This window comes from Rhamphochromis longiceps, linkage group LG3 (genome assembly GCF_057381845.1).
Source record: "Rhamphochromis longiceps isolate RC_006_pf linkage group LG3, R_longiceps_female_GT1.1, whole genome shotgun sequence".
Lineage (NCBI taxonomy): Eukaryota > Metazoa > Chordata > Actinopteri > Cichliformes > Cichlidae > Rhamphochromis > Rhamphochromis longiceps.
In genome coordinates, this window is record NC_140559.1 from 28,076,356 (window position 1) to 28,103,631 (window position 27,276).

General features: G+C 39.1%; 2 protein-coding genes across 2 annotated transcripts; both read left to right on the forward strand.

Annotated features, from left to right (window-relative positions):
• The first annotated feature begins 2,638 nt into the window (after positions 1-2,638).
• On the forward strand, positions 2,639-15,376 carry LOC146673794 (Fc receptor-like protein 5). Its single transcript, XM_085401021.1, has 4 exons — positions 2,639-2,666; positions 5,387-5,650; positions 5,770-6,054; positions 15,177-15,376. The coding sequence occupies exons 1-4, from the start codon at positions 2,639-2,641 to the stop codon at positions 15,374-15,376; spliced, it is 777 nt and encodes a 258-aa protein (XP_085257147.1).
• Positions 15,377-16,703: 1,327 nt separating this feature from the next.
• On the forward strand, positions 16,704-24,400 carry LOC146673795 (Fc receptor-like protein 5). The gene is made up of 5 exons (XM_085391702.1): positions 16,704-16,734; positions 19,451-19,714; positions 19,849-20,106; positions 22,287-22,436; positions 24,121-24,400. Exons 1-5 carry the CDS (start codon positions 16,704-16,706, stop codon positions 24,159-24,161), a joined length of 744 nt encoding a protein of 247 aa, XP_085247828.1. The 3' UTR covers positions 24,162-24,400.
• The last annotated feature ends 2,876 nt before the right edge of the window (positions 24,401-27,276 follow it).

The following is a 27,276-nucleotide window of genomic DNA, read 5'->3' on the forward strand; positions in this document are numbered from 1 at the left end:
AATGGTAAATGGCCTGTATTTATATAGCGCTTTTACTAGTCCCTAAGGACCCCAAAGCGCTTTACATATCCAGTCATCCACCCATTCACACACACATTCACACACTGGTGATGGCAAGCTACATTGTAGCCACAGCCACCCTGGGGCGCACTGACAGAGGCGAGGCTGCCGGACACTGGCGCCACCGGGCCCTCTGACCACCACCAGTAGGCAACGGGTGAAGTGTCTTGCCCAAGGACACAACGACCGAGACTGTCCAAGCCGGGGCTCGAACCGGCAACCTTCCGATTACAAGGCGAACACCCAACTCTTGAGCCACGATCGCCCTGGGGGATGGGGCTATGGCTCCCTACATCCTCTTGCAGACCATTACATGTAGAAACCATTTGAATACAAGCGCGCTGATCCACACAGGTATGCACACGGATGTTCACTGCTGGTAGACTTAAATTACACCTTTCTTGGCTGCTACTTCAAAGCACATTGTGCTGTCGGTCCTGCGTGCTGCACAACAACATTGAATATTTAGTATTTACTGCTGTTTACACTTAGCTAGATTAATGCGATGGTGTTGTGTTTAGTATGTTGCTTTGGGGTTTTTTTTGCTTGTTTTCTATTCTTCTTCTCTCAACAGGTGATCCAGGAGATTTTTTTTCTCCCCCCCTTTCTCACTGTCCCTCTCCCCTTCTGTTTTTCTTTTCCTTCCTCTTTCTTTCTCCCTTTCTTATCCCTCACTCATGTCTGTCCCGTCTGTAACATCTGAAAATAAAATATAATAAATAATAAAAACAAAGATCGATCAAATGGACCAATACGGCAATGCCATGAAGATCCATTTGGCAAAGTAAATCCATTGGGTATCCTTGTTGGTCTTCAGACAACAATTCTGACGGCTAAAGAACCAAATGGGACAGGCAAAAAAAAAAAAGTATTTTGTGGCTCGACAAGTCAATGCAACAAGGAGGATAGCAAATCAATGACACTGGTCAGTTATGCCACAGGGATTTAATCAAACGTGAATACTGACAATAACACCCAGAGAGGACAGTAAAATTATGGCTAATAGCCTCTCTGGGAAAAAGACCAAACATGCTGTTTGTATCCAGTAAGAATCAAAAAAACAACTGTCAACTATTCTTCATTGCAGACTAAATTAAAAACATTGAAGGGCTTTTCAAAAGCATACAGCACTCAAACATTAAAGAGCGTTGGCATGGGCATTCATATCAGCGTTTGATGGGTGGTCATGCTTTCCAGTGATTTCATGAGTGTCCTTTTGAATTTCCATTTGAGTAACAATGTACTTACTGTACTGTCAGCGTGACCTCTTCTGGTGTGAATCTAAAAAGGAGTCCAGCAATAGCATCACCGTCACAGTGATTGGTAATGTCATAGGTGGATGTTTTATAATGGATAGGGTAATAATTCTTTCTGATCTCCAAAAGTTGATTCTGTTCATCTGGATGTTTTGTGGGAGAAACATTTTGTCACTCATCCAAGTGACTTCTTCAGTCTCAGCTGACTGCAGGTTTCTTAATCTTAATTATTTGCATAATTACGATTAAGGAACTGACCTCCCAGCCCATTGTTCCTTCAGCGGGCTGGTTTCAGTCATTATGCAAATGTACTGTTTATAAGATTGGGGAAACCTGCAGTCAGCTGAGACTGAAGAAGTCACTTGGATATTTTTATTATATTATTGGAATTTCCTGCAGAAGATGACATTATCCACAGTAAAAGACAGGAAAGTGATGCGCTCGCACATTTTATCCACAAAATAAAAAGTGCAGGATGTCTTTCCCCTGCTAAATATCCACAATCAGAGGAGCAGGTGATATTCATGGTCCACTATGTTCAAAGAAAGTAAAAGAAAATTGATGACAGTACACACAATATTCAAATTGAGGTTTTAAATGGTGCATTGATTTGTAATCAAAAGCATTTAAATGACATCACCACCAGGGTCAGCTGTTGGTCAGTTGGCAAGGTCATATCTGTATGATTGATATATGTGAAGGGAAGAGACTTCTTCTCTCCCCATCTGACAAAATTAAGCTTTTTGTCTCCTTATTCATCCATTCAGATTTAACAAAGTCTCTTTCACAGCTCTTTACTCATCCAAGCTACACTAATGTATGCAGTGTTGGAAAGATTTCTTTTCATCTCTACAAGGTTAAAGATGAATGTGAAATGCCGCATGTGTCCTGAGTTCGAATATTTTAAACTGTGAAATAAGGCTGAAGAATACAAAAAAACATTGACTGGAAACATGAAATATAAAACTCACAGCAGTTATCTACAGTGATTACTGTGAATAACCTTTATTGATGTAATTTGGATTAAAGAGGAATGTTTTTACTACTGTACAACCGTCAAAGCAAATATGTTGTAAGTAAGGTGATTAACCACTAGGTGACACCAGAACATTTTGATGTTAAACTTTAGCACAGATAACATGCACAACCTTAGCCTAAATAAATGCAAAGGTCTTGCATGTCCAGCATAGGGTACTTGATGGTTTTCTTTTAATGTTATTTTGGGGGTGTGCGTTGTGTATGTGTGGGCAGGCAGTGTCAGGATGTGGTTTAAATGTGTTAGAGTTTTCTTAGAGAAACAAAGTCATCTTTAAAACAGGACGATGATCGCACCAGTCTGCCTCATGATCAGTAAGAAAACTGACTTTTTATTTCATATTTGTCAACAACAGATCTGTGTTTGTTTTTACATTTATAGCTTGCATACAGTTTTTCTCATTTGCAATGAGTCAATTCTTAAATGATGGTTAAAGTTTTAAAAACCTTTTGAAATCCTTTAAAACACTTTGCTACATGTGAACATCAGAAAGCATATTTGTTTTTTTCTTCTGTAAATCATTTGAGAAATGAGCCGTGTTGGCTTAGAGCCAAAGGGTTAAAGGGTCTTGTGAGTGGAGTTTGTGTCTTTGTTTGGACTGTGTGAGTTCCTGGTAGTCTAACTTCCTCCCACGGTCCAAACACATGCCTGTTAGGTTAACTAGTTATTTTAATTGTTCACAGGTAAGGATGGTTGTTTGTGAATGTTTAGCTCTGTGATGGACTGATGACTTGAGTCCTCGGGTGTAATCTGTCTCTAAGCCCCTGTTAGCTGGGCAGATTCCTGATTTTGTGCATTTTATGAGTTTGAATTTGAATTCCTCTCATACACGTTAATGCGACATCAGCTGTCATGGTTGTTCTAACTCCCATCACTTCATACATGGTGGAATATTTACATGGATTAGTTTTCCCTGAAGCTAACATTAACCCTTCTTGAACATTCATGGTCAGAAGTTTCCATACACTCATCAGGGGAGTGAATGTTGAGGTAATTGTGGGCTTTTAATGGTTTCTTCAACTGTTCTTACATCTTTAATGAAAATTAAACAAAAAAAGGTTGAAATATTTGGTTAACATTTAACAAATATTAGTGACAGCCAACAACAAGCTGCAGGCATAACTCTGATGGGAAGTTTGACCTCTCTTATTGGCAGAATGTTTTGTTTCTGGGTCTTTGACCCAGCTCTTTGACGTTACTTTATTAGGTTAACATATTTGTTGATGTTTGATTTTTTGCTTTGTTAAGAAGTTTTAGGTTTGAGTTTTGGTTCTTCTAATGTCATTGAGTTTACAGCTTTCCCCACTTATGTCTGTGTCTGCTCGCCTTCTGTGTGTCTCGCTCCCCCTCCCTCTGTGTCTTGTCTCCCTTAGTTGTTCCCAGGTTTTCCTCCTTGTGTTTCATCCTTGTCTCATCTGTCCTTCATGTGCATCCATGTGTGTTCTCCACAGCCCATCATGTCTCTCGCCGTCTCCATCTTCTCTTTTTGTCTTGTTCCCATGTCTGTTTCCCCCTCTGTCCCAATGTCAAGCTCGCGTGTCTTAGTCTGTGTCTTAGTCTGTTACTTCTTAGATCTTCATTCAGATCTTTGGACTTTCCCATTTTTTGAGTATTGGTTAATCTGATGAACGCTGTGAAACAAGTGCTTTAGTGCTGACAGACATAAAGTACCAGTTGTAGTCAATCATGATCAACCATGAAAAGCTGACCGTGTCACTTACTAAAAGATTTAAGTGTATGTATATTGAACCTGAAAGTATTCTTTTGATGTGCAGTGCAGATTTGAGAAAATCGAAAATAAATTCAAATTTGTGCAACCAATTACTTTTTTTTGAAATGGAATAAGGTTAAGATTAGAGATTAAAGTGGAAATAAAACATTTCAAAGAAATCATTAATCTTGAGCCCCAAAGTGGTTTCTGAGCTTCCTGCTCTAAAATGAAATGCCCAAAATTAATTGATTATTTCTCCTCCAATACAAACTCTGTGCTTACAATTTTGGTATCAAAATAAAATTAAGCAGAAATTCATTAATTTTGCTTAAAAATGCTTGTTTTTTTAATACATTTTTTGAAGAATTAACCACACATTTACATGGCAATGGCCCTTTTCTGCCGTGCGCATGTAGCGTTTAATTGGCCTCTGGCCCTTTAAACTCTGAGGGGCTGTAACTTTGGTTTCTTTGGGTAAATTTGCGTGATTGACACCTCTTTTTAATCGTTTGAGCCAATAGAATCACAGTAATGATGCCACGTTCCCGTCACTTCAACCAATCAGAACTTGCAAGGCCAAACTCAACGTGGCCCCAAAATTACTACATGTGACCTCCATCCAGTCACGTGTCTGTAGGTGGGTCTAAAATGTAGGTTGTTGACGGAAATGGCTCTGATGCCATTAGTTAGCCTTGGAAACTGCTGATAATCACGTGGCTAACAGCTAACTGCAAAATCTGAACAGTAAGCCAATTTCTGTCTGAGCGCATTTGCGCCGCTATGTGTTTTTGTGGTCTTCTTTTGTGAATTTTGGTCAGAGTGTTGTGAAACTTGGTGTTTGGAATCGTTGATATCTCTGGAAGATAACTCACCTTTCTTTAGCCGGTTACATCAAGTCTGGAGAATTTCTTGTTTGGTTTTGTTTGTTTAGCGGACATTTACGTAACTGTTGGTTTAATCATGACTTGTTTTCGTTCTGTTTAGTTTTTGTAGAAATGGTTTATATGAGATTTTAACTGAGATTCAGAGGTTTTTGTGGATACCGCACATGTCCAGACTTATATTTCTGACACCGTGTTATAACCGATTAAACGTGAGCTCCTCCTTTTTACCGCTGGTAGCGGGGCGTGGGGCTTAAAAGCCTAACATTACCATGTCGTTCTTGGCAATGTTGAGTTTGTGGAAACTTTTGTCCAAAACGGTCGCTGGTTTCAATCTGTGCAGTAGCAGAAAAGGTTTCAGCATCTATATCATTGATCTTCTCACACTGCGTGTACTACATGTTAACTGATGTGTCTCAACCTTATGTTTTTGAACCTGCAGCTGCTGCTCTGAGCATCCATCCAGGCAGGTCAGTCTTCTTCTATTATGAAACCGTGACTCTGAGCTGTGCAGTGCCAGGCAGCTTCAGCAGCTGGACAGTGAAGAGAAACACCTCCACAAGGTCTTCTGTTTCATGTGAGACCTGGGGCCAATTAAATGGGTCATCCTGCACCATCAAAGGTGTCTACCCATCAGACAGTGGAGTGTACTGGTGTGAGTCTGACAGCGGGGAGTGCAGCAACACCATCAACATCACAGTGGCAAGTAAGCTTGCAATGACAGATAGTTTATATTAAAGAAAATAAAATTAACACATTTTTGCAACTTTGTAACTAAGGGCAAAACCAGAGTCAGAGACCACAGTTTCTCTCTCTGCATTTCAGCTGGTGTCATCCTGCAGGGTCCTGCTGTTCCTCTGACTGAGGGAGACAGTGTGACACTAAACTGCTCCTATAAGGAAAAATATGCAAAGGAGTCTACGTCCAATTTCATTACTGCATTCTACAGAAATGGTGCTGTTATTGGAAATAGGTCTGAAGGAAGGTTGAGCTTTATCCATGTGTCCAAGGAGAACGAAGGCTTCTACAAGTGTGAACATCCCACAAAAGGAGAGTCACCAGAGGTTTGGCTGGAAGTGAGAGGTGATGATGATGTTAGATTTCATGAAGGTTTCGTCTGACAGCTTATAAATACTGTTGCATACATAAAGCAGTTTCATTTATAACTCAGTGATTAAATGGGATGTTTTTTGTATAAACCTGACCACAACTAATTAACAAAGCCTGTTACCACCGTACATCACAGTTCTCTATGTCCCTCTATGCTGCCTGGTGAAAGTCAGGTTTAAAGCTGTAAGTTTTATAGATCCTTCCTGCTGCCGGCCTTACCTTCCCAAACAGCACTTTGCACGTGATAGGGCAGAGGTCTTTATCGGGAGTCATATAGTCTCCCCTGTGCACGGTGTTGGTGAGCGTTGGTGGAAGTGAAGAGGAGAGATGTTGAAATCGGGCTCAAAGGACCAAAGTGTCAGAAAAATTCTCTTATGAAGTGAAACACACAGAATAAGAAGTTACAATGGGTTTATTTTATTGGAAGCAGCAGGAAGCAGAGTTGGCTTCAACTTCTTTACTCAAGTAAAAGTAAAAAAGTAAAGTCTCTGAAATGTACTCAAAGCAAGAAAGTAAAAAGCAGCTCTTTGGAGGATGTTTCTATATTTGTGCTAAGCTAGCTTCATAAGTCATCACTTAACAACCAGATACTCTAGCACAAGACACGTGACTGTCAAAGTAAAACGGGAAATACACAAACATGGGGACCAGGGTGATTAGACATACCACAAGGAACACAATGGAGGCACAGTAACCAAACCTAAAGACTACAAATCACAAAATACTAAAGATAACTTAGGAAGCTATAAATACAAAAAAAAAAACCTAAACCACAAGAACCACAGATATACAGAATATTAATGATCAACACATAAAAACTGGGTGACCAGATCCAGGATCATGACGGCTGTAATTTAAACACAAAAAGATCCATACAAGGTACCTGTGTTAAAAAAATATGAATGTAATATTGTCATCCTGCTCAGATTTAAAGTCTGGATTCTCTTTCCATCAAACATGATGTGAAATCAAAATAAGCAAAAACAAAACAAAAATGAGTCCTGTCTAAATTACAATGATGCCATTTTAAAACCTTATTAACCTGCATGTATGCGACAAGTCATTTGTTGTTGCTTCAATATGTAAATACATGCAAATCAGGATATTGTCTTGCTTATTTTCGTCTTTTTCTAATTTGGTGATGGGTGATGAGTAATTTATAAAGTAAAATAGCATGGCATAACACATAATGTTCTTATTGCCATGAAACCCTGTCATCATTACTCATTGATCTGGGTTGAAATTCAGTTTTCTGTATGGCTCTTTCGCACTCACTTACTCTTTCTCAACCCTGGGCGGCTGTGATGCAAATTCAAATTCAAATTCAAATTTTATTTGTCACGTACACAGTCATACACAGTACGATATGCAGTGAAATGCTTGGACAACTGCTCGTGACCTAAAGAAAACAAAAAAGGAAAAGGCTATGAATAAGATAGGAAATAAATATGAAAAATTAAAAAGGGTAAATTTAACTAGGAAGGAATAAAATATAAATTAAGGTTAAAAATGAAATAACTGTACAACACAAATTAGAATGAAGGGTAAATTTAACTGGGAAGAATAAGATAAAATATATAAATTAAAGTTGAAAATAAAATAACTGTACAAGACTCTACTGTCAATGTTTCTGTTGACACTGACTCTAGTGTGACGCTAAAATCATTAAGGTAAGCAATGTTGCTGCTTTCAGGAACCGTTGTAATTTTTAAGATTACAACGGTTTGGTTTGTTATGGTAGTTTAGAGAACGGTTAGAAAAAACGTTCTGTCTGAGCTTGTAACTGTTATTTTGGATGTTATCAGCCTATTGAAAAATAATCAGTGTGGAGCCTCTGGCTGATTAGAGGAAGCCCTGTATCAGATTGCGCCCAACCCCTTCTTTTTCTCTTGCTACCCGGGTTTAATACGGTTATAGCAAAGCACCTCCATCATGGACCTGTGCTATAAATCTGCCCGATCCACTAAGACTCATTGAGGAGTTCCTGAGCTTTCAACCTGGTGGCAAACACATACTGATAATCCTGTTGAAAAATCTAGAAAGTTAATGTACTCACTTAACAGCGACTTTTTAAATATACTTAATATTCATTAATTAGAATGTTAACATTTATCCAGGTATTTGTGTTCAAACTCACAAAAGCGAGGGATGTATAAACACATGACTCATGCACACCCACGCATATAACCAAACGTGTACACGTGTGCTTGCTCCAGCACAAATCCACTTATCTCATTTCCTCTGATACTCTCATCTACTCAAGCTTTGCATGACAGTTATGGTTACAATCATGGCTCTAATAGAACACCAATGCAATCTGTTCCTCATAATATACTGCTATACTGTTCAGTGTGCTGCAGCTCTATGACAGATTAGCTCTCCCAGACTTCCTTTTTCAGTGTGCCTCAATTTGCATGCTCTTCAGTGTCTTGCCTGCCAATAAAAGCTTGGTCCAGTGCTTGGTCGTCAGATAGTGAGTAAAGAGCTCATTGTGCAGAACAAAGACATTTCTCATGCTTTTTGCATTGAATTGCAGTATATTTTCAACAGCAGCCAATACGAGTATCAAGATACTCTCTGATTTAATGTCCGCTCCAGTAAGCTGCTGGAGCCCGTCTCTCATAAATTTACTTTTTGAATCCACTGGAGACTTGTAGCTATTTCACAGATATCAGTTGTTGTCTTATTTATTACAACGGAAGTTTCAGAATCAGAATACTTTATTAATCCCTAAGGAAATTATCCCATTTTTGTAATGCTATTTATGGCTTTATTCACACATACCCACAACAGTGACAGTTGCTCATGAGTGAACTGGACTTTATGCTGTGCCAGTCTTTATAAATAGTCCATAAAATATGAACAAAGTATTCATATTGGAAGCTTTTGGATTTCCATTTATAGCCCACTGTAGTCAGACCTTTGTTGACAAATCACATGTGATCAGGCTTTGTTTGCTTACAGGTAAATACTCACGGAGGGTAAAAGAGGGAATGCATTAGCAGAAATGGAGTGAAAAGAGAATCAAGACTTGAAAAAAGCAAAAAAAGAAAAGAAGAAAAAAAGAAAGAAAAAACAAAAGAAAAAAGAGAAAAAAAAAGAAAAATAATCAATGGCTTTCAGTCCGATACATGTCACCTCCTCTTTGATCTATGACTCAGCACAGTTGTGGGCAGTGACTGAATGCTGTTATCATCACTATAAATCTGTGATAAACAGAGCAAATAAGATTTGGCAGATATGTTGCTGCTGTGAGACTGATGGGAGGATAAGTGTTCTTAGAAGACTATGGTTAGAAAAAAAAAACAAAAAAAAAGTTGACATATTGATTCTGTGTTTTTCAGGTAATGATAATGACAACACTAACAACCCTGTTAGTGCCGGTGCCATTGGTGTCATTGTTGGTGGGGTTGTCATCACTGTCATCACTGTCATTGCTGTCATTGCTTGGTGCAAATTCTAGAAACTTTGGCAAAAGTGTAAGTAACAGTTTTCTTCTCTTTTAATTAAAAAAAACATCTCACAATAAAAAAAACAACAACAAGAAAAAAACTGAACAAACCTGAACAGATTTGTGGCAATTTATAAGTTATTACCACTCAATTACCTGTGGTAGTTTCTGTGTAATAAGGGTTGCAACACTGCCTGATGATGATAATGATGATAATATATAATATGGTAAATTACATGTTTAAAATGTCCAGTACAGAAAAATAAGATGCCATCCATATTCTCCTGTTTGTCCAGTTCAGGGTTGTGGGTCGAAACACCACAGGCCTCTGCTGCGTTCGTCATTGACTGACCTCTAACCATCCAAAGATCCAGCCTCTCCTGCAGCAAGTAACGCCAAGCAAGCCACTTGCATATTGAAAAATCCAAAAGAAAAAACAATGTTAAAGCAAGCACGATGTAACTGTCAGTTTTTTGAGCAACAATTTTACAGATACAGTGTCCTATTAAAAAAAGGCACTGTTATAATTTGTGTATAAAGTAAAATAATAACTACTCTTTTGCTTTTTCTAAAATATCATATTGGAATATTCAATGTCGATCATTAGAAAAGAGCCACTCAGAAATTCGCTGTGAGTGGATAGCTATGTTATGAGGACTTGCATCCTAGATCCATGTTTATATAAACTAATGGACTGGTTTCAACTCCAACTTCAACAGCATAGGCCAATGGCTCAGAGGTGTGGTGTCCTCAGAATATAGCTCCACCCAGTGACTTTTGTAGTGGTTTATTTCTAATAATATAATCTAAATATTCCAGTGCATTCCAATATGTTATTTTAGGTAGAAAAGAAAAAAGACAAATTAATAATTTTACTTTACACACAAATTATAATGCTGCATTTTTTTTTTATATTACAGTCTGTTTCTGTGAAATGGTTGTTCAAAGACCTTCCAAACAGCAGCTTGGTGCTGCTTGCTGCAGGAGAGGCTACATCTGTCAAGACCTGCTGTTGCAGATCATGTGAGGCGAGGTGCAGATCCAAGCGCAGACAAGGATAAGAAATAAGCAAAAATCAGAACGCAAAAATAACCTGAACTGGGAAAAATACTAGGAAACCATGAAACATGAGGGGAGGTGAGAAGAGACTCAGCACAGGGATAAAGAAAGACTGAGACAACCTCTACACAAAGGGGTGATAAGGAAAGTGGAAACACATGGGAGCACAGCAGGAAGAAATTAAACATAACGAGACAGCGGAAGCAAACTGAACACAATGCAGATGAGATAAGGTATCATGAAAATAAAAACAGGAAGTGGAATGCAGACTGAGACCCAGACAAGGACACGTACACTTGACAATAGAGCAAAGGAAAGACTGACAGTAACAGACGCACATGATGGACTGGAAAGACAAAGGATGAAACACAAGAACGAGAACATGGGAACAGGTAAGGGAAATGAAACAAACACATGAGCAAGAGGGCGAGGGACGCAGAGAGGGAGAAACATGGAGGGAGAGAGAGGGAAGGAGAGACATGGCTAGAAAGACAAAATGACAAAACAACATGAAGACAAGACTGACTTAACTGGGAGACACCGATGAAGAACACACAGATGAAACAATGACATAAAAGGGAACCATAAAACACACAAGACAACCCAAACAACAAGATAAACTCAAGAGTGGTAGAAATTAAACTAGTAGAGAACATAAGTCAGCAAATATTAAATAAACAACACTCAAAAACTATAATGTAATATAAATATAATATTATATGATATAAATATGAAAAGATCATTTCTGATTTATGATGCCCAAACATGAAATATGAAACTAAATATAAAACACTGGGTCAACCGAGGTACTCTGACAGGATCTTTAGATGCTTAGAGGTCAGTTAATGATGACGGTGGCATTCATCCTGTGCAACCCTGAATTAGACAAGTGTGAGAACATGGCATTGTATTTGTGTGTACTGGACATTTTAAACATGTCTTCCACTTTCTTTCCTATCTGAAATATTTTTAGCATATCATGTATTGTCATCCAGATATAAACTATGCTGTGAAAGAGGATTCTCTACACTCACACGTGAATCTAATGTATTAATATGTATTATTCCTTTAAACTGACTTAGGCAAAATGCTAATAATTAAATCCAGTTCCTTCAAGACTTCCTGATGCTTGTTTCAATCATTAATTATGAATACAGTATTAACTTTCTGCTTATTACACAGAAACTACCACGTGTAATTGAGTGGTAATATCAGTGTTGTCATCAGTGCTATTCTCATGCAATATAAAAACAAAAACCTCCATGTTACCTCATACTAAATGTAAAATATATGGCTACAGTTGCTGTATTATAAAATTTCTAAAATCTCCAGTCACTATCAATTTTCATCCTAACATCACTCAATGCAATCTGTAAATGTTGGGCATTAATAAACATCAATCAGATTGATATGAATACACCTGCTTGACAAAAGGTGTCTAATATCAGACCTACAAGAGTATTTGTTTACAACGATCTGGATCCTTTATATAGATCAAGAAATAAAAGTTCAAAAATCAGTCTGTGCTAAAAATATAAATGTATCTCATATAACTGAAGCGTGGAGTGCTTGGTGATCTGCTATAGCTTAAAGCTATTCAATGTGAATTTTATTGGCCCTCTCAGCTCAAAAGAAAAACTGCATAATGCATGATGAATTCTTTAACATACCAATACTTTCTCTCTTTAGTCTTTCTTGCTTTTAATTTGAAATATTTCTTGTTTTCCACAACCTAAGATGTAAGTTTGTTAGCTTAACCACATGTTGACCAGAGTGTCCAAACAACATAATATGTTAATGATCAATTTTGAGAAGCAAATAACTTGTTTTATGTTGCACAGGAAGAAAAAACATAGGACAAAGCAATCATCCAAACAATGAGCAAGCAGAACCACAACAAGAAGAGATTTGACTGAGAGAAGAACAAGAACAGCCAAACGGACAGCTTGTCCAACAGCTTGGTCGCACAGCAGAATGTAAATTTATCTCAAAAGAACTGTGTGTTGGTTTTTGGTCATGGACATTTTTTAAGTTAACAATACATATGTGTTTAGAGACATTTGATATGATTGTGCAAGAAACATCTCCTGGATGCACTGGCATGCATCTTTAGTGATGTATCCTGGGGTCATTAGGCATTTTGGATCTTGCAACATCATACACGCAGCCGGGGGTGATCGCCACGGATCAGCCCTCTTAATTCACAGCCACCTTGTGGCTTTCCCTGCCGCTTCACTCACAGCCTGGATGGACCTCTTCTTCATTGCCCCAGCCACAAGGACTTTGGTCAAGGACTTTGCAGAGTGATCATCCTGCAAAGCCCTTACAACCCACTACTATGCGCTCATAGAGTGTCTCCCACCCCCTTCCCCTGCACTCCTGCACTAGTTCCTGGTACTTGTCGCGTTTCCTCTCATTGGCCTCCTCGATCCGCTCTTCCCAGGGCACTCTGAGTTCCAGCATGATCAGATGACTACCTGGCAAATAAAAAAACAAAAACTAAAAATAGACACACACACACACACACACACACACACACACACACACACACACACACACACACTTGTTATTAATTAAGATATTGAGGTGTAAAAATTTGTTCCATTTGGACCTCTACTTTCAGAATTTTTAGTCCTTAAAAACTGGACATGAAAAAAAAATCTTGATGATGTATTTGAAAACAAAGATGAGGCAGTTTATGTCAAGTAACAGAACAAAACTGGACTGTGTGTCCATAAACACTCATTGGGTAATTTTATGAAGTATTAACCTTGAAACTGTTAGTTAGATCCTTGGTGTTTGCTTTATCCTTGTTGTTAGGGTTATATTGTTGATTGTTATTTATGCTTAGAAATATGTACTCAGAAATGCTTAGTCGATTATAATCGATTGCATAATGATAGAGGTCTGATCCTTAACAGTCTGCAAAGACTCTGTGTGCTACCCAGAGCACTCTGGCATGCACACACATCTTAAGGTCATGAGAGAGGTCGTACCTTCTCTTACTGATTTATGGTATAGGAGGATACCTACTCTGTATCTGTTTAAGTACAAGTGCCTTTTGTTTAGGTGGAGACTCCTTGCACCAGCTTTGGGGAGTCTTCACAGGGTCACATCTTGACCCCACACACACCCACACACACACACCCACACACATACCTATATGACACACAGAAAAGATACTCTTTGTTCACATGTATGCCTATGTAAAATGTCGTGGGTTAATGAACGTATGCATATTCATGTAACGACAATAAAGAGCAGTGCTACGAGGGAGCAGACGAGAGCAACTGGGGTCAAGCGAAGGAACGGCGCTCGTCACTGTTCTCTCCTTCGTGCACAAGTAACACAAAGAACTTTGGTGACTTGCGTCTTGCTTTTTCTGTTGTAGTAGAATTGTCTTGTTCCAGCAGTGGGTCTGTGCCAGGCAGACCCATCACTTGTGTGGTGATATGTATTTTTTTTTCTCTGCCAAAAAACAACTTATGTTGAACTTTGAACTGATAATAATTAAAGAAAGACATTTTCTACTGAAAATGAGGAAGAAGAAAAGACTTCACAACTCACTGAGTTTAAACACATATTACCAGAGCTATGAAAACAAGAAAAACGGCATACATGCAAGCTACATGCAATTACAGCGTATTTCATTTAATTGCTATATTAATTGTTATATTGCTGCTAATCAGTATTCTGTGTTTGCACAGATCTACAGTATGGATTTAACGTCGATTCCCAGACGCCTTCAAAACTGGATTATAGATGGCAGACAGTTGGCGTCATAGGCCACCACCTCTGTTCAAAGATGGTCGCTCACAGTGATTTCAGTGATCATGTGATTTCCTGAGGTCAGATGGCCCAGAGTGTGAGTGGGCGTTAAGGCGTCACAGTGGACATAAATGGCTTCTTTGACCTCAGGAAATCACATGATAGGGTGGGGCTAGGTTTCACAATGAGTTCACCCGAAACCCTGGCTGATTGTGACCCACACCCGTTTTCACACCTTGGCTCATGTGATTAGTTAGAGGATCATCAGGGGTCCTTTGTCCCCCTTTTGGGGGGAAACTCCCACAGGGCTTAAATCTGGGACTCTCCACCATTTGACTCTTAGAACTGAAGAAGCTTCTCGGATGAGAGGTGAAACGTCTTCAAGCAACTTAAAGAAGTCCAGATGCTTTTCTTTCCAAGCTCCTTAGATCAAGATATCACATATTTGCAAAAGTGCTCCGATGTTTTCAGAGACGTCTGTTCCCCACCAGCTCGATAGCTCGCCGGGAGCTCGAGGGTCACTAGAGCTGCCGAGAACGGCAAACTCCCGGCACATCACAGCAACGCGGTCTTTCGCTACTCTGGTTAAACTTGATATATAAGTCACTTAGATAACTTGAAAATGTTATTGTTTGGCTTTTTTCAGTGTTTTATTTGTTCAGGAGTAAATCGGTTTGGCTGGATTAAAGTCATTAGATTAGATTAGATAAATTAAAACTTTATTAATCCCTCGGGTGGGTTCCTCCGGGGTTTTCACACAGCTGAATAAACGTCAAACAGAAAACTGATTAAACAGAAGTGTGAGATGGTCGGGAATTTACGCAATCGTCCTGTTATATTTTAGATAGCGAGGAGCAGACGGCCGAGTTGATTAAACTCCAGCGAGACAGCGCTGACGCAAATCTGAAGGCTAGACTGTCCGGCCTTTACGTCCGGCCTATTGGACCTTCTGAGGACCCGGCCCACGTAGACCACGAAGGCCAGGTCCTCAGGAGGATACAGCCCATGGTTTTGGACACGCCAATAGTGTCCTTGTTGAATTAACCACTATCCAGATTGATATCTGTTTTTGTGTGCACAATGAGCATTTTTGACTGTCTAGACTCTGAAAACTCCATTAGCTCTTACATTGCACTATATCAACAAAACATACTTTTATGCTCGGGATAACCACTACATTATGCTCTTTGTTGTTGCTGTGTGACTCTCTCGTCCACATAAACACACAATGCCCTGAGAGAATTTCTTCAGATTTTAATTTGGACTGCGAAATTACCTTGAAATAAACTTTCAATTTTTGTGATTTTTGTGATCTCTTTCTTAATAGGCCTTAGTAGACTATTATTTCACAAATTTGCACAGAGATGTTGGTAAACTGCATTTTGGTGTTAATAGTTTTTAACCTGGTGCCTCTGAGCACTGTATTGACATCTTGTATACAGTATGTAAATATTTTACAGAATCCTTGGGTACAATGCAAGCTTAAGACATTTAATATCAATTCTTAGAAGTGCAGCTTTTTAGACAATCTGTGTATGTTTTACTTGACATCAAAGTTGTGATGAGCAACTTCTTTTATTTTATTTTCTTGTTCTATTCGTTTTATTGACCACTTTTTACTACAAAATTGGCATAAAATGCCAAGATAAAGTATGCAAGACTTGGTTGCCTCAAATAGCCTTTGGCAAGATTTATTCGGGATTTACCACTAGGCGTTACCAGAACACCTAATACTTGTTATTAATCTCTGTTTCTCTCCCACAGCATGTTTTCCTTCTCTCACCCCTCGCAGCAGATGGCCGCCCCTCCCTGACCCTGGTTCTGCTGGAAGTTTCTTCCTGTTAAAAGGGAGTTCCCCCCCCCCCCCCCCCCCCACTGTCGCCAAAGTGCTTGCTATAGGGGGTCATATGATTGTTGGGTTTTTCTCTGTATGTATTATTGTAGGATCTACCTTACAATATAAAGCCTTGAGGCGACTGTTGTTGTGATTTGGTGCTGTATAAATAAAATTGAATTGATTGTTACACTTTAGTAGAGATACCAATGTGCACATGCACAACCTTAGGCCTGGTTTATGTAACCGTGGCTTATATTTGTAATATTAATACAGAAAATGTTCCATCTGTAAAACTCTGTTTTACAGTCCACACATTCAACTACTTTTTCTAAAGGAACAGAAATAAAGAAGACATTTAGACTTTATGGTCTCTAGATATAAATGCAAAGGTGTTGCAGGTCCAGCATAGGGTACTTGATGAGTTTTTTTACGTTATTTTGTGGGTGTGCGCTGTGCATGGTGTGAGAAGGCTTTGGCAGGATGTGGTTTAAATTACTGTTTTCAGACTTCAAACAAAGTCATCTTTAAAACAGGATGATGATCGCACCAGTCTGCCTCATGATCAGTAAGAAAACTGACTTTTTATTTCATATTTGTCAACAACAGATCTTTGTTTGTTTTTACATTTATAGCTTGCATGCAGTTTTTCTCATTTGCAATGAGTCAATTCTTAAATGATGGTTAAAGTTTTAAAAGCAGTTTCTGAAATTCTTTAAAACACTTTGCTACATGTGAACATCAGAAAGCATATTTGTTTTTTTCTTCTGTAAATCATTTGAGAAATGAGCCGTGTTGGCTTAGAGCCAAAGGGTTAAAGGGTCTTGTGAGTGGAGTTTGTGTCTTTGTTTGGACTGTGTGAGTTCCTGGTAGTCTAACTTCCTCCCACGGTCCAAACACATGCCTGTTAGGTTAACTAGTTATTTTAATTGTTCACAGGTAAGGATGGTTGTTTGTGAATGTTTAGCTCTGTGATGGACTGATGACTTGAGTCCTCGGGTGTAATCTGTCTCTAAGCCCCTGTTAGCTGGGCAGATTCCTGATTTTGTGCATTTTATGAGTTTGAATTTGAATTCCTCTCATACACGTTAATGCGACATCAGCTGTCATGGTTGTTCTAACTCCCATCACTTCATACATGGTGGAATATTTACATGGATTAGTTTTCCCTGAAGCTAAAATTAACCCTTCTTGAACATTCATGGTCAGAAGTTTCCATACACTCATCAGGGGAGTGAATGTTGAGGTAATTGTGGGCTTTTAATGGTTTCTTCAACTGTTCTTACATCTTTAATGACTTTAAAAAACTAAACAAAAAAAGGTTGAAATTTTTGGTTAACATTTAACAAATATTAGTGACAGCCAACAACAAGCTGCAGGCATAACTCTGATGGGAAGTTTGACCTCTCTTATTGGCAGAATGTTTTGGTTCTGGGTCTTTGACCCAGCTCTTTGACGTTACTTTATTAGGTTAACATATTTGTTGATGTTTGATTTTTTGCTTTGTTAAGACGTTTTAGGTTTGAGTTTTGGTTCTTCTAATGTCATTGAGTTTACAGCTTTCCCCACTTATGTCTGTGTCTGCTCGCCTTCTGTGTGTCTCGCTCCCCCTCCCTCTGTGTCTTGTCTCCCTTAGTTGTTCCCAGGTTTTCCTCCTTGTGTTTCATCCTTGTCTCATCTGTCCTTCATGTGCATCCATGTGTGTTCTCCACAGCCCATCATGTCTCTCGCCGTCTCCATCTTCTCTTTTTGTCTTGTTCCCATGTCTGTTTCCCCCTCTGTCCCAATGTCAAGCTCGCGTGTCTTAGTCTGTGTCTTTGTATGTTACTTCTTAGATCTTCATTCAGATCTTTGGACTTTCCCATTTTTTGAGTATTGGTTAATCTGATGAACGCTGTGAAACAAGTGCTTTAGTGCTGACAGACATAAAGTACCAGTTGTAGTCAATCATGATCAACCATGAAAAGCTGACCGTGTCACTTACTAAAAGATTTAAGTGTATGTATATTGAACCTGAAAGTATTCTTTTGATGTGCAGTGCAGATTTGAGAAAATCGAAAATAAATTCAAATTTGTGCAACCAATTACTTTTTTTTGAAATGGAATAAGGTTAAGATTAGAGATTAAAGTGGAAATAAAACATTTCAAAGAAATCATTAATCTTGAGCCCCAAAGTGGTTTCTGAGCTTCCTGCTCTAAAATGAAATGCCCAAAATTAATTGATTATTTCTCCTCCAATACAAACTCTGTGCTTACAATTTTGGTATCAAAATAAAATTAAGCAGAAATTCATTAATTTTGCTTAAAAATGCTTGTTTTTTTAATACATTTTTGAAGAATTAACCACACATTTACATGGCAATGGCCCTTTTCTGCCGTGCGCATGTAGCGTTTAATTGGCCTCTGGCCCTTTAAACTCTGAGGGGCTGTAACTTTGGTTTCGTTTGGTAAATTTGCGTGATTGACACCTCTTTTTAATCGTTTGAGCCAATAGAATCACAGTAATGATGCCACGTTCCCGTCACTTCAACCAATCAGAACTTGCAAGGCCAAACTCAACGTGGCCCCAAAATTACTACATGTGACCTCCATCCAGTCACGTGTCTGTAGGTGGGTCTAAAATGTAGGTTGTTGACGGAAATGGCTCTGATGCCATTAGTTAGCCTTGGAAACTGCTGATAATCACGTGGCTAAGAGCTAACTGCGAAATCTGAACAGTAAGCCAATTTCTGTGTTTTTGTGGTCTTCTTTTACGGCTCGTTCAGTGAATTTTGGTCAGAGTGTTGTGAAACTTGGTGTTTGGAATCGTTGATATCTCTGGAAGATAACGCACCTTTCTTTAGCTGGTTACATCAAGTCTGGAGAATTTCTTGTTTGGTTTTGTTTGTTTAGCGGACATTTACGTAACTGTTGGTTTAATCATGACTTGTTTTCGTTCTGTTTAGTTTTTGTAGAAATGGTTTATATGAGATTTTAACTGAGATTCAGAGGTTTTTGTGGATACCGCACATGTCCAGACTTATATTTCTGACACCGTGTTATAACTGATTAAACGTGAGCTCCTCCTTTTTACCCCTGGTAGCGGGGCGTGGGGCTTAAAAGCCTAACATTACCATGTCGTTCTTGGCAATGTTGAGTTTGTGGAAACTTTTGTCCAAAACGGTCGCTGGTTTGAATCTGTGCAGTGGCAGAAAAGGTTTCAGCATCTATATCATTGATCTTCTCACACTGTGTGTACTACATGTTAACTGATGTGTCTCAGCCTTATGTTTTTGAACCTGCAGCTGCTGCTCTGAGCATCCATCCCGGCAGGTCAGTCTTCTTCTATTATGAAACTGTGACTCTGAGCTGTGCAGTGCCAGGCAGCTTCAGCAGCTGGACAGTGAAGAGAAACACCTCCACAAGGTCTTCTGTTTCATGTGAGACCTGGGGCCAATTAAATGGGTCATCCTGCACCATCAAAGGTGTCTACCCATCAGACAGTGGAGTGTACTGGTGTGAGTCTGACAGCAGGGAGTGCAGCAACACCATCAACATCACAGTGACAAGTAAGCTTGCTAAGTAATGTCAGATTGTTGATGTTGTATCTTAAGTAAAAATAAAATTAACGCATTTTGCAATTTTTTTTTAACTAAGAACAAAACCAGAGTCAGAGACCACAGTTTCTCTCTCTGCATTTCAGCTGGTGTCATCCTGCAGGGTCCTGCTGTTCCTCTGACTGAGGGAGACAGTGTGACACTAAACTGCTCCTATAAGGAAAAATATGCAAAGGAGTCTACGTCCAATTTCAGTACTGCATTCTACAGAAATGGTGCTGTTATTGAAAAAACATCTGAAGGAAGGTTGAGCTTTATCCATGTGTCCAAGGAGAACGAAGGCTTCTACAAGTGTGAACATCCCACAAAAGGAGAGTCACCAGTGGTTTGGCTGGAAGTGAGAGGTGATGGTGATGTTAGATTTCATGAAGCTTTCGTCTGACAGCTTATAAATACTGTTGCATACATAAAGCAGTTTCATTTATAACTCAGTGATTAAATGGGATGTTTTTTGTATAAACCTGACCACAACTTATTAGCAAAACTTGTATCACCATAATGCACCAGTATGTCTACCCCTCTATGCTGCCTGGTGAAAGCCAGGTTTAAAGCTGTAAGTTTTAAAGAGTAAACTAAATCTTAACATTTCCGGGACATTGATTAACCTAAAGTTTTATATTCCTAAATCAAAAGTTAACCAAGTAGTTTTCAGTTTTATTCTCGCTGTTTATCGTCACTTCTAAGATAAGATAAGATAGAACTTTATTAATCCCTCGGGTGGGTTCCTCTGGGAAATTCTGTTTCCAAAAGCACAGCACCGACAGAAGTTACAGTTACAGAATATTATATGTATATACACACACACACACACACACACACACACACACACACACACACACACACACACACACACACACACACACACACACACACACACACATATATAAATACAGAGACATATATAAATAAAATATACAAAGGGGATAAATAGAATAAATAGGAATAAAAATAAAAAATACAAGTGAATTGCACATTTCAAGTATTGAGGTCTATTGCACCATTGACTATTAACAAAAGTATTGCACAGTGAGGTGAAGAGGCACTACAGCTTAGTTGTTCCCCCCTCCTTTGTCCTCCTGTTTCCCCTCCCTCTCCCCTCCAGAGAGGAGTTAAACAGTCTGATGGCGTGTGGGACAAAGGAGTTTTTAAGTCTGTTAGTTCTTGTCTTGGGGAGAAGCAACCTGTCACTGAACAGACTCTTCTGGTTGTTAATGGCCGTGTGCAGAGGATGCCCAGCATTGTTCATAATGTCCAGCAGTTTCTTTAGTGTCCTTTTCTCTGCCACTGTCTCCCACCTCCAGCTGTGAGGTGGGAGAAGTGATGTGTTATCTTGTCCAAACTATATATCACAGCAGCTGTAACTATCATTTTGTAATTCCCCCTTTCATTCTTCCTGTTATCCTTTTGCCATAACTCACACTCATCTCCGCCCACAGCACCTTGCCTGCACTCTCTTCTTTGCCTCTCTTGTGCACTGTCTCCCACATTCACAAACATGTATTCTAGCTTACTTCTAGGGACTTTCATTCATCTTATCTCCAGAACTTACCTCCACCTCCCCAGGCTCTCTTCCACCTGTTCCCCACTCTCTTAATACAAATGTCATCTGCAAACATCATAGTCCACAGAAACTCCTCATCTGTCAGCTTGTCCATCACCATCTCAAATAAGAAGGAGCTCAGAGCTGATCTCTGATGTCATCCCAACCCCATCATAAACCCATCTGTTAATCCCCCTCATGACTGTCTCATCCTGTTACATGTCCTGCAACACCCTTCTCGTGTACTTCTCTGACACTGACGTCCTGACTTCTGCACACAGTACACAGTACAAAGTCACTATGTTGCACTCTATCACATGCTTTTTCTGGTGTCTTAGAGTCCTAGGGTCTAGAGAAGACACTAGAGACATAACCAGTTCTTTTCTTAAACACACAACTATGATGTAAATGAAGCTGGTATTTGGCAAATAAATGCTTTAATCGATGTCCCAGAATGAGAACACACTGCTGGCCGACATCCCTACTAAAAAAGAAAATAAATAAAAAGGTCAAAAGAGAAATGTGCTAGAATTTTAGATTTGGTTTAAAATATTTATGGAGTAATTTGCTTTCTTATCCAGAAATGAAATGACTGTGTGTTTCGTTATAAAACCAATCTGAAAAATCTAACTACTGTAGCAAATGAAATGAAATGTCACTGGAAGCGTGTCACCAACATGAAGCGTGTCAGGTTTTTTCACATATATGAGCTGCTTCCTGGATATGCAGCAGTTCTACCACAGGAAGTGGTACTGTAGGCCAGGTATAAGGTTTGTCATACATCTCATATCTTTATGCTGAAAACTTTGACTCATTTCACAGAAGCTCTGTTTTTCATGTCCTGATGTGGTTCCTTGAAATGTTTTGGTGAAATGCACAGTAATCTCTGCATATGTATCAACACGAAATATTGATTTAAAATTAACATTTTTTAATGCTCGCTCTAAACAGAAGAACTGATGATAAAACTTTATCTCCTAACAGAGAATAATATTCCCGTGACCACCCCTGATCCTGATCCTGATCCTACTCCTCCGATCGCTCTGCCCAAACTTTTGAGCACCATCCTGCTGTTCATCCTCTACACCTGTATACTCATACTGGCTGTGTACACCTACAGGAAGTGGGCTCAAGGTAAGAAAACTTCAAAAAATTCTGATTATGTTGGTTTATGTCAATTTTCCTAAAGGGGTCAGAGGACATAGGTGCTGAAGAAATGTCAAAAATGAATTATTATCATATATAATGAGTAAACTTTACAAAAACTAAAATTTCACTCTGGACATTAAGTTCACAATGTCAGACTTTTAACCCATTAGCCCGTGCACATGGTGCCACCTTAGTTGCAGGCTTACTTGCAGATGTTGCGCCTCTCTTACTGATCTTTAACATGCACTTTTTTGGAAGGCCTTTACTGCAATAAGACAGTGGAGAGAAGACATGAAAGCTGGGAGCAGAACTCAGAGTAAAAGCTCAGGTTTCTGTATTAGCTTTATGACATATGCATCACCTGCTGAACCCAGTGAGCTAAACCACTGCTGTAAATGTGCGTTCTTATTGAGAGTATAATAACTCTTAAACCTCCAGAGTTGTTTTGGTATTTGTCTCTGTATCTTGCAATGCTTTGGGAGATCATTGAAGAAAAGTAGCATTACCTCACTCTGTCACTATTTGTAAATACATTTCTGAAGTTCAGTTTTAGATCCATGACGTTCAGGCTGGATTTTATTACTTTAGTCATCAGGCACAAAAGTTGCTTTAAAGATGGAATCTGACTGCATGAGGTTGCAGACCTGAAGCATCAGGCATCAACCTGATGCTTGAACCCAAAAAGTTGATTCTGCTCATCTGGACGTAATGTTTTCAGTGGTAGAAACATTTGGTGACTCATCCAAGTGACTTCTTCAGTCTCAGCTGACTGCACGTTTCCCCAACCTTACAGCTTGTAATGAGTAGGCCTCACCTTTTTTTAAAAAAAATCAAGAGTTTTGAAAAGAATGAGCAAAATGATAAAATCTCACATTAAGGTCTGAAATATGAAATTATGTAATCGTAATGGAATTTCAGTGCTGATTGTTGTGTTTCCCATCTTGGCACCAAGTATTTATGGGTTTAATGCAGTGCTGTGAGCCAAAATGTCATTTTTTTATCTGTCTGTGTGAATGTATTGGTGGTAGAGCAGGTTATTTACCAGTCAGAAGGCTACAGTAGAGGTTACTGCTTACTTCACCCTCCATTAAATCTAAAATGTCCTCTTTTTCATGCAGGCCTGGACATCGTCACTGTCAGAATTTCACCATTTTACTTTTGCTTCTTAAGCTGCTGCTTGGTGGGCATTTGGAGCCAGAACAAGCTAATGATATCAGACCTAACACATAGATAACGATCATCATGTCACCTGAAGGCAACGTCTGTTTGACTGAGTGAAACCATAGAGTAGAAACAGTTATTATAATCTTTGGTTCAGTCTAACCACATTAAGGGGAGCGGGGCATCCACAGTGGTGCAAAGTCAAATGACACCATGTGATGCAGCCCCCTGGTTGTGTCTGAGTATGTTCATGCTCCTGCAGCGAGGATGGATGTTCACTTGTTTGCATCACATTTCACAGCAAAGTTTCCAGCTGCTGTTGAGTCATTTCTGTGGCAGAAAAGCTGACAGACAGTTATCTGATATCCTTGTTACAGTCAATGAGGTGGAAACAGCTGGTTCTCTGGAAACAATAGGTGTTGTTGCTGTTGTATGAAGCAGCTTATACGTGACTAAATGTCATCTTTGAAAAATGTCGAACTATAAATAGTTTTTGTTCTTCCTGCAGCTCGAGCTGAGGCTAAAAGGAAATGGCCTGATCATCTCTAACTCGAGTGCAGGAAGAAGATGATCAACAATCAACATATCACTGGGATTAAAGCAATAGTCTTACACTGATCCTTTCAACCTTAATAAGCTCTCAGCAGCAATGATGTTCGATTTTGTATGAATCTAAAATTATATAAACTGAACAGAAAACTGTCTCATTTTCGCATTTGATGAGTTTTATGTTTAAAGGACAAATTGAGTGTCACAATGTTATGAAGAAGCACTCTGAGAGTGCAAACCTTCACCAGTGCCGCTCACGCTCCAGGCTACATTTGTTTTATATAGGATTGTATATACAAACTAGTATATTGTCTTTTATAAACCTGCTGTAAGAGATTTGTCAAATACTTCTTTAATTTATAATATGTCCTGTGGTTTAATGTATCATTTTATGTGTCAGTGTCTGTCTGTATTACTGCTGTTCTAAATACATCAAAAAATATATGTTCTTACTTTTAGAAACATTACTCTTGTGTTACTCTGTAACCTGGCATTAACTATCTGCTGTGGTAAGTGGGATGAAGAAATAACAGTAACCAGGCAGATGTGCCTTTGACATCAAAAAATTTGAAAAATAGTCTCACAAATGTCCTCATCAGCATTGTGTCTGTCTCCACCTTGTGGGCATTTTTACACTTGTTGCTTATTTTAATGCAATCTGAACATTTTATATAAAGTAATTAAAATACTTATAATGTTGTTTTAGAAAGTTCCTTTCATAAAAGATGACCCAGCGTCCCCTCTGGTGAGTAATTAAATAATCAAACACTGAAGTGGCTTAAGTCAGACAGCTCTTATTTTTGCTGACAGAAACTTTGGGGACATTCACTGAGTAACCTTTAAAAGCAAAAATGGCCATCTGAGCACACTTCCTGAATTTAAGAATTAAAACTGAAACATGGATGTTGATTTAAAGAAGAAAGAGGCAAAATGTTTTATTCTCCCACACACTGTGGACTTGTTTTTTTCTATAATATGAAATCCATGGAGTCTCTTCTCACTTTCTCACTGTGGACTCTCATCCACTGCTTGGATTTCGTTAAAGGTAAATCAATATGTTTCTTATACAAATGTCACTTTTAGTTCTTTTTACACGAGTTTATGGTTTGTGAGTCATGAGCTTTTTTCAGTGCAGCGTGAACATTAATAATCCTCTTATCATTTGTCTTCACTGTGTAACTGCATAGACTTCTGAGTGTTTTGACACTCTGTGGTACTTTTTGGAAATCACAGAAGTTCTTAGTTGGAGTTCAGATCTGTGGAACATCAGGGGAATAAAATGGGTCTGTGGGTTTTATCCTAGTAGCTCAGGGTACTGTTGGCTAAACAGTGGATGCCTGTTTGCCCCTCCAATGATACAGCCCAGCAGACCGTGACTGTTATATATAAGCATGTACAGCAGAATAATATACATCTTAATCCAATTTTAGTTATAATGGTTGTTGTAGCTTGTCTCTTCATATTTGCTGGTCTAATGGAATATTTATTCTGACTCTCATGTTAATCTTTTGTGAGTCTCCCGTCTCTTTTAGCACTTACGATCAGTACAGGTTACTTCTCTGATGTTCATGTCATTGATCTCGACACACTGCATGTAGTCTACTGCATGTTAACTGATGTGTCTCGACCTGATGTTTTTGAACCTGCAGCTGCTACTCTGAGCATCCATCCCGGCAGGTCAGTCTTCTTTTATTATGAAACTGTGACTCTGAGCTGTGCAGTGCCAGGCAGCTTCAGCAGCTGGACAGTGAAGAGAAACACCTCCACAAGGTCTTCTGTTTCATGTGAGACCTGGGGCCAATTAAATGGATCATCCTGCACCATCAAAGGTGTCTACCCATCAGACAGTGGAGTGTACTGGTGTGAGTCTGACAGCAGGGAGTGCAGCAACACCATCAACATTAAATGGATTTTCCTGCACCATCTGATGGCTTTTAGGAACAGTTATCGGGTAGTCTAGGAGTAAAAACAAAATCAGAACAGTCATCATCCTGTTTCAGTTTTGGTGCCTACGTAACCCATAATGCACCACAGCAGCATATAGTTCAGTCAGACATTTGAACCATAGAGTCAGATTAACCTTTAAGCTTTTTCACCCACCTACACAACAATACTCCCTAACTCCCGGTTTGCCTTTGATTTGACAAAGGCAAATAAGTTGTGGTGTGGTAAGACATGTAGATATCTTCCAGCATTGATCGTGCCTCTTCAGATGTGCAAACTGTCAGTCCCATAGGGCACAAATGCACACCCTGCTTCTCTTCAGAGGTCAAAGGTTCCATGTTTTCCTTAAATAATTTCCAATTTGATTCATCCAACCAGGGAGTAGTTTCCTGATTTACCTGAGTCCATTTTAAATGAACTTTAGCACAGAGAAGATGTTTCTGGGTCGTGTTTGCATCATGGCTTCTTCTTTGTATGTTAGAGCTTTATCCTACACTTGTCAAAACACTGTGCACTGTCTTTGCACTCAGTGATTTCTGTTCCTCAGTCCATGCATTGATTTCCATGACAGCCTGTTTGTAATGAAATGCCAGATGAGAGCCAGGTCTGGACTGGTAATCTGCCATACTGAGCACTTCCCTAAGAGAGGAAAATAAAAATAAACTCACAATACGTGCAGAAAAATGTGTAAAGTAAACAACATCTTAGCTGTCAGGGCTACTGGTGCACCATCAAGGGTAGTACCAGCACAGCTAGTAACAAGCCCTCTCAGTCACAGGAGATGTGCAGGAGGAAGGACCATGGTCGTGACAAAAGAGTGAGGAAGGTAAAGTTAACGTAACAGCACTTGGAACCTATTCTAAAGTTGTTCCACAGTTTTTAGAAGCAATCTTGTGCCACTACATGAAATGTCAATTTTCTTTATTTACTTTTCATGTAACATTTGTTCCTAAATAGAAAAGATGATGACAAAACCGTTTCTGTGTCACAACTCGAGCTCCGTCTATTACACTTTGTGAAACAGATCCTTGGTTGTGGCTCATCAGATGACCTCAGGCATGTTTGTTTGTTGATGTTCATTAAGTGAAGACAGATATTGATGTTTTCAGCACAAATGTCACAGCAGATAAAGACAGACAATTATCATCAGGGATTCTTATTGTTGTTAATG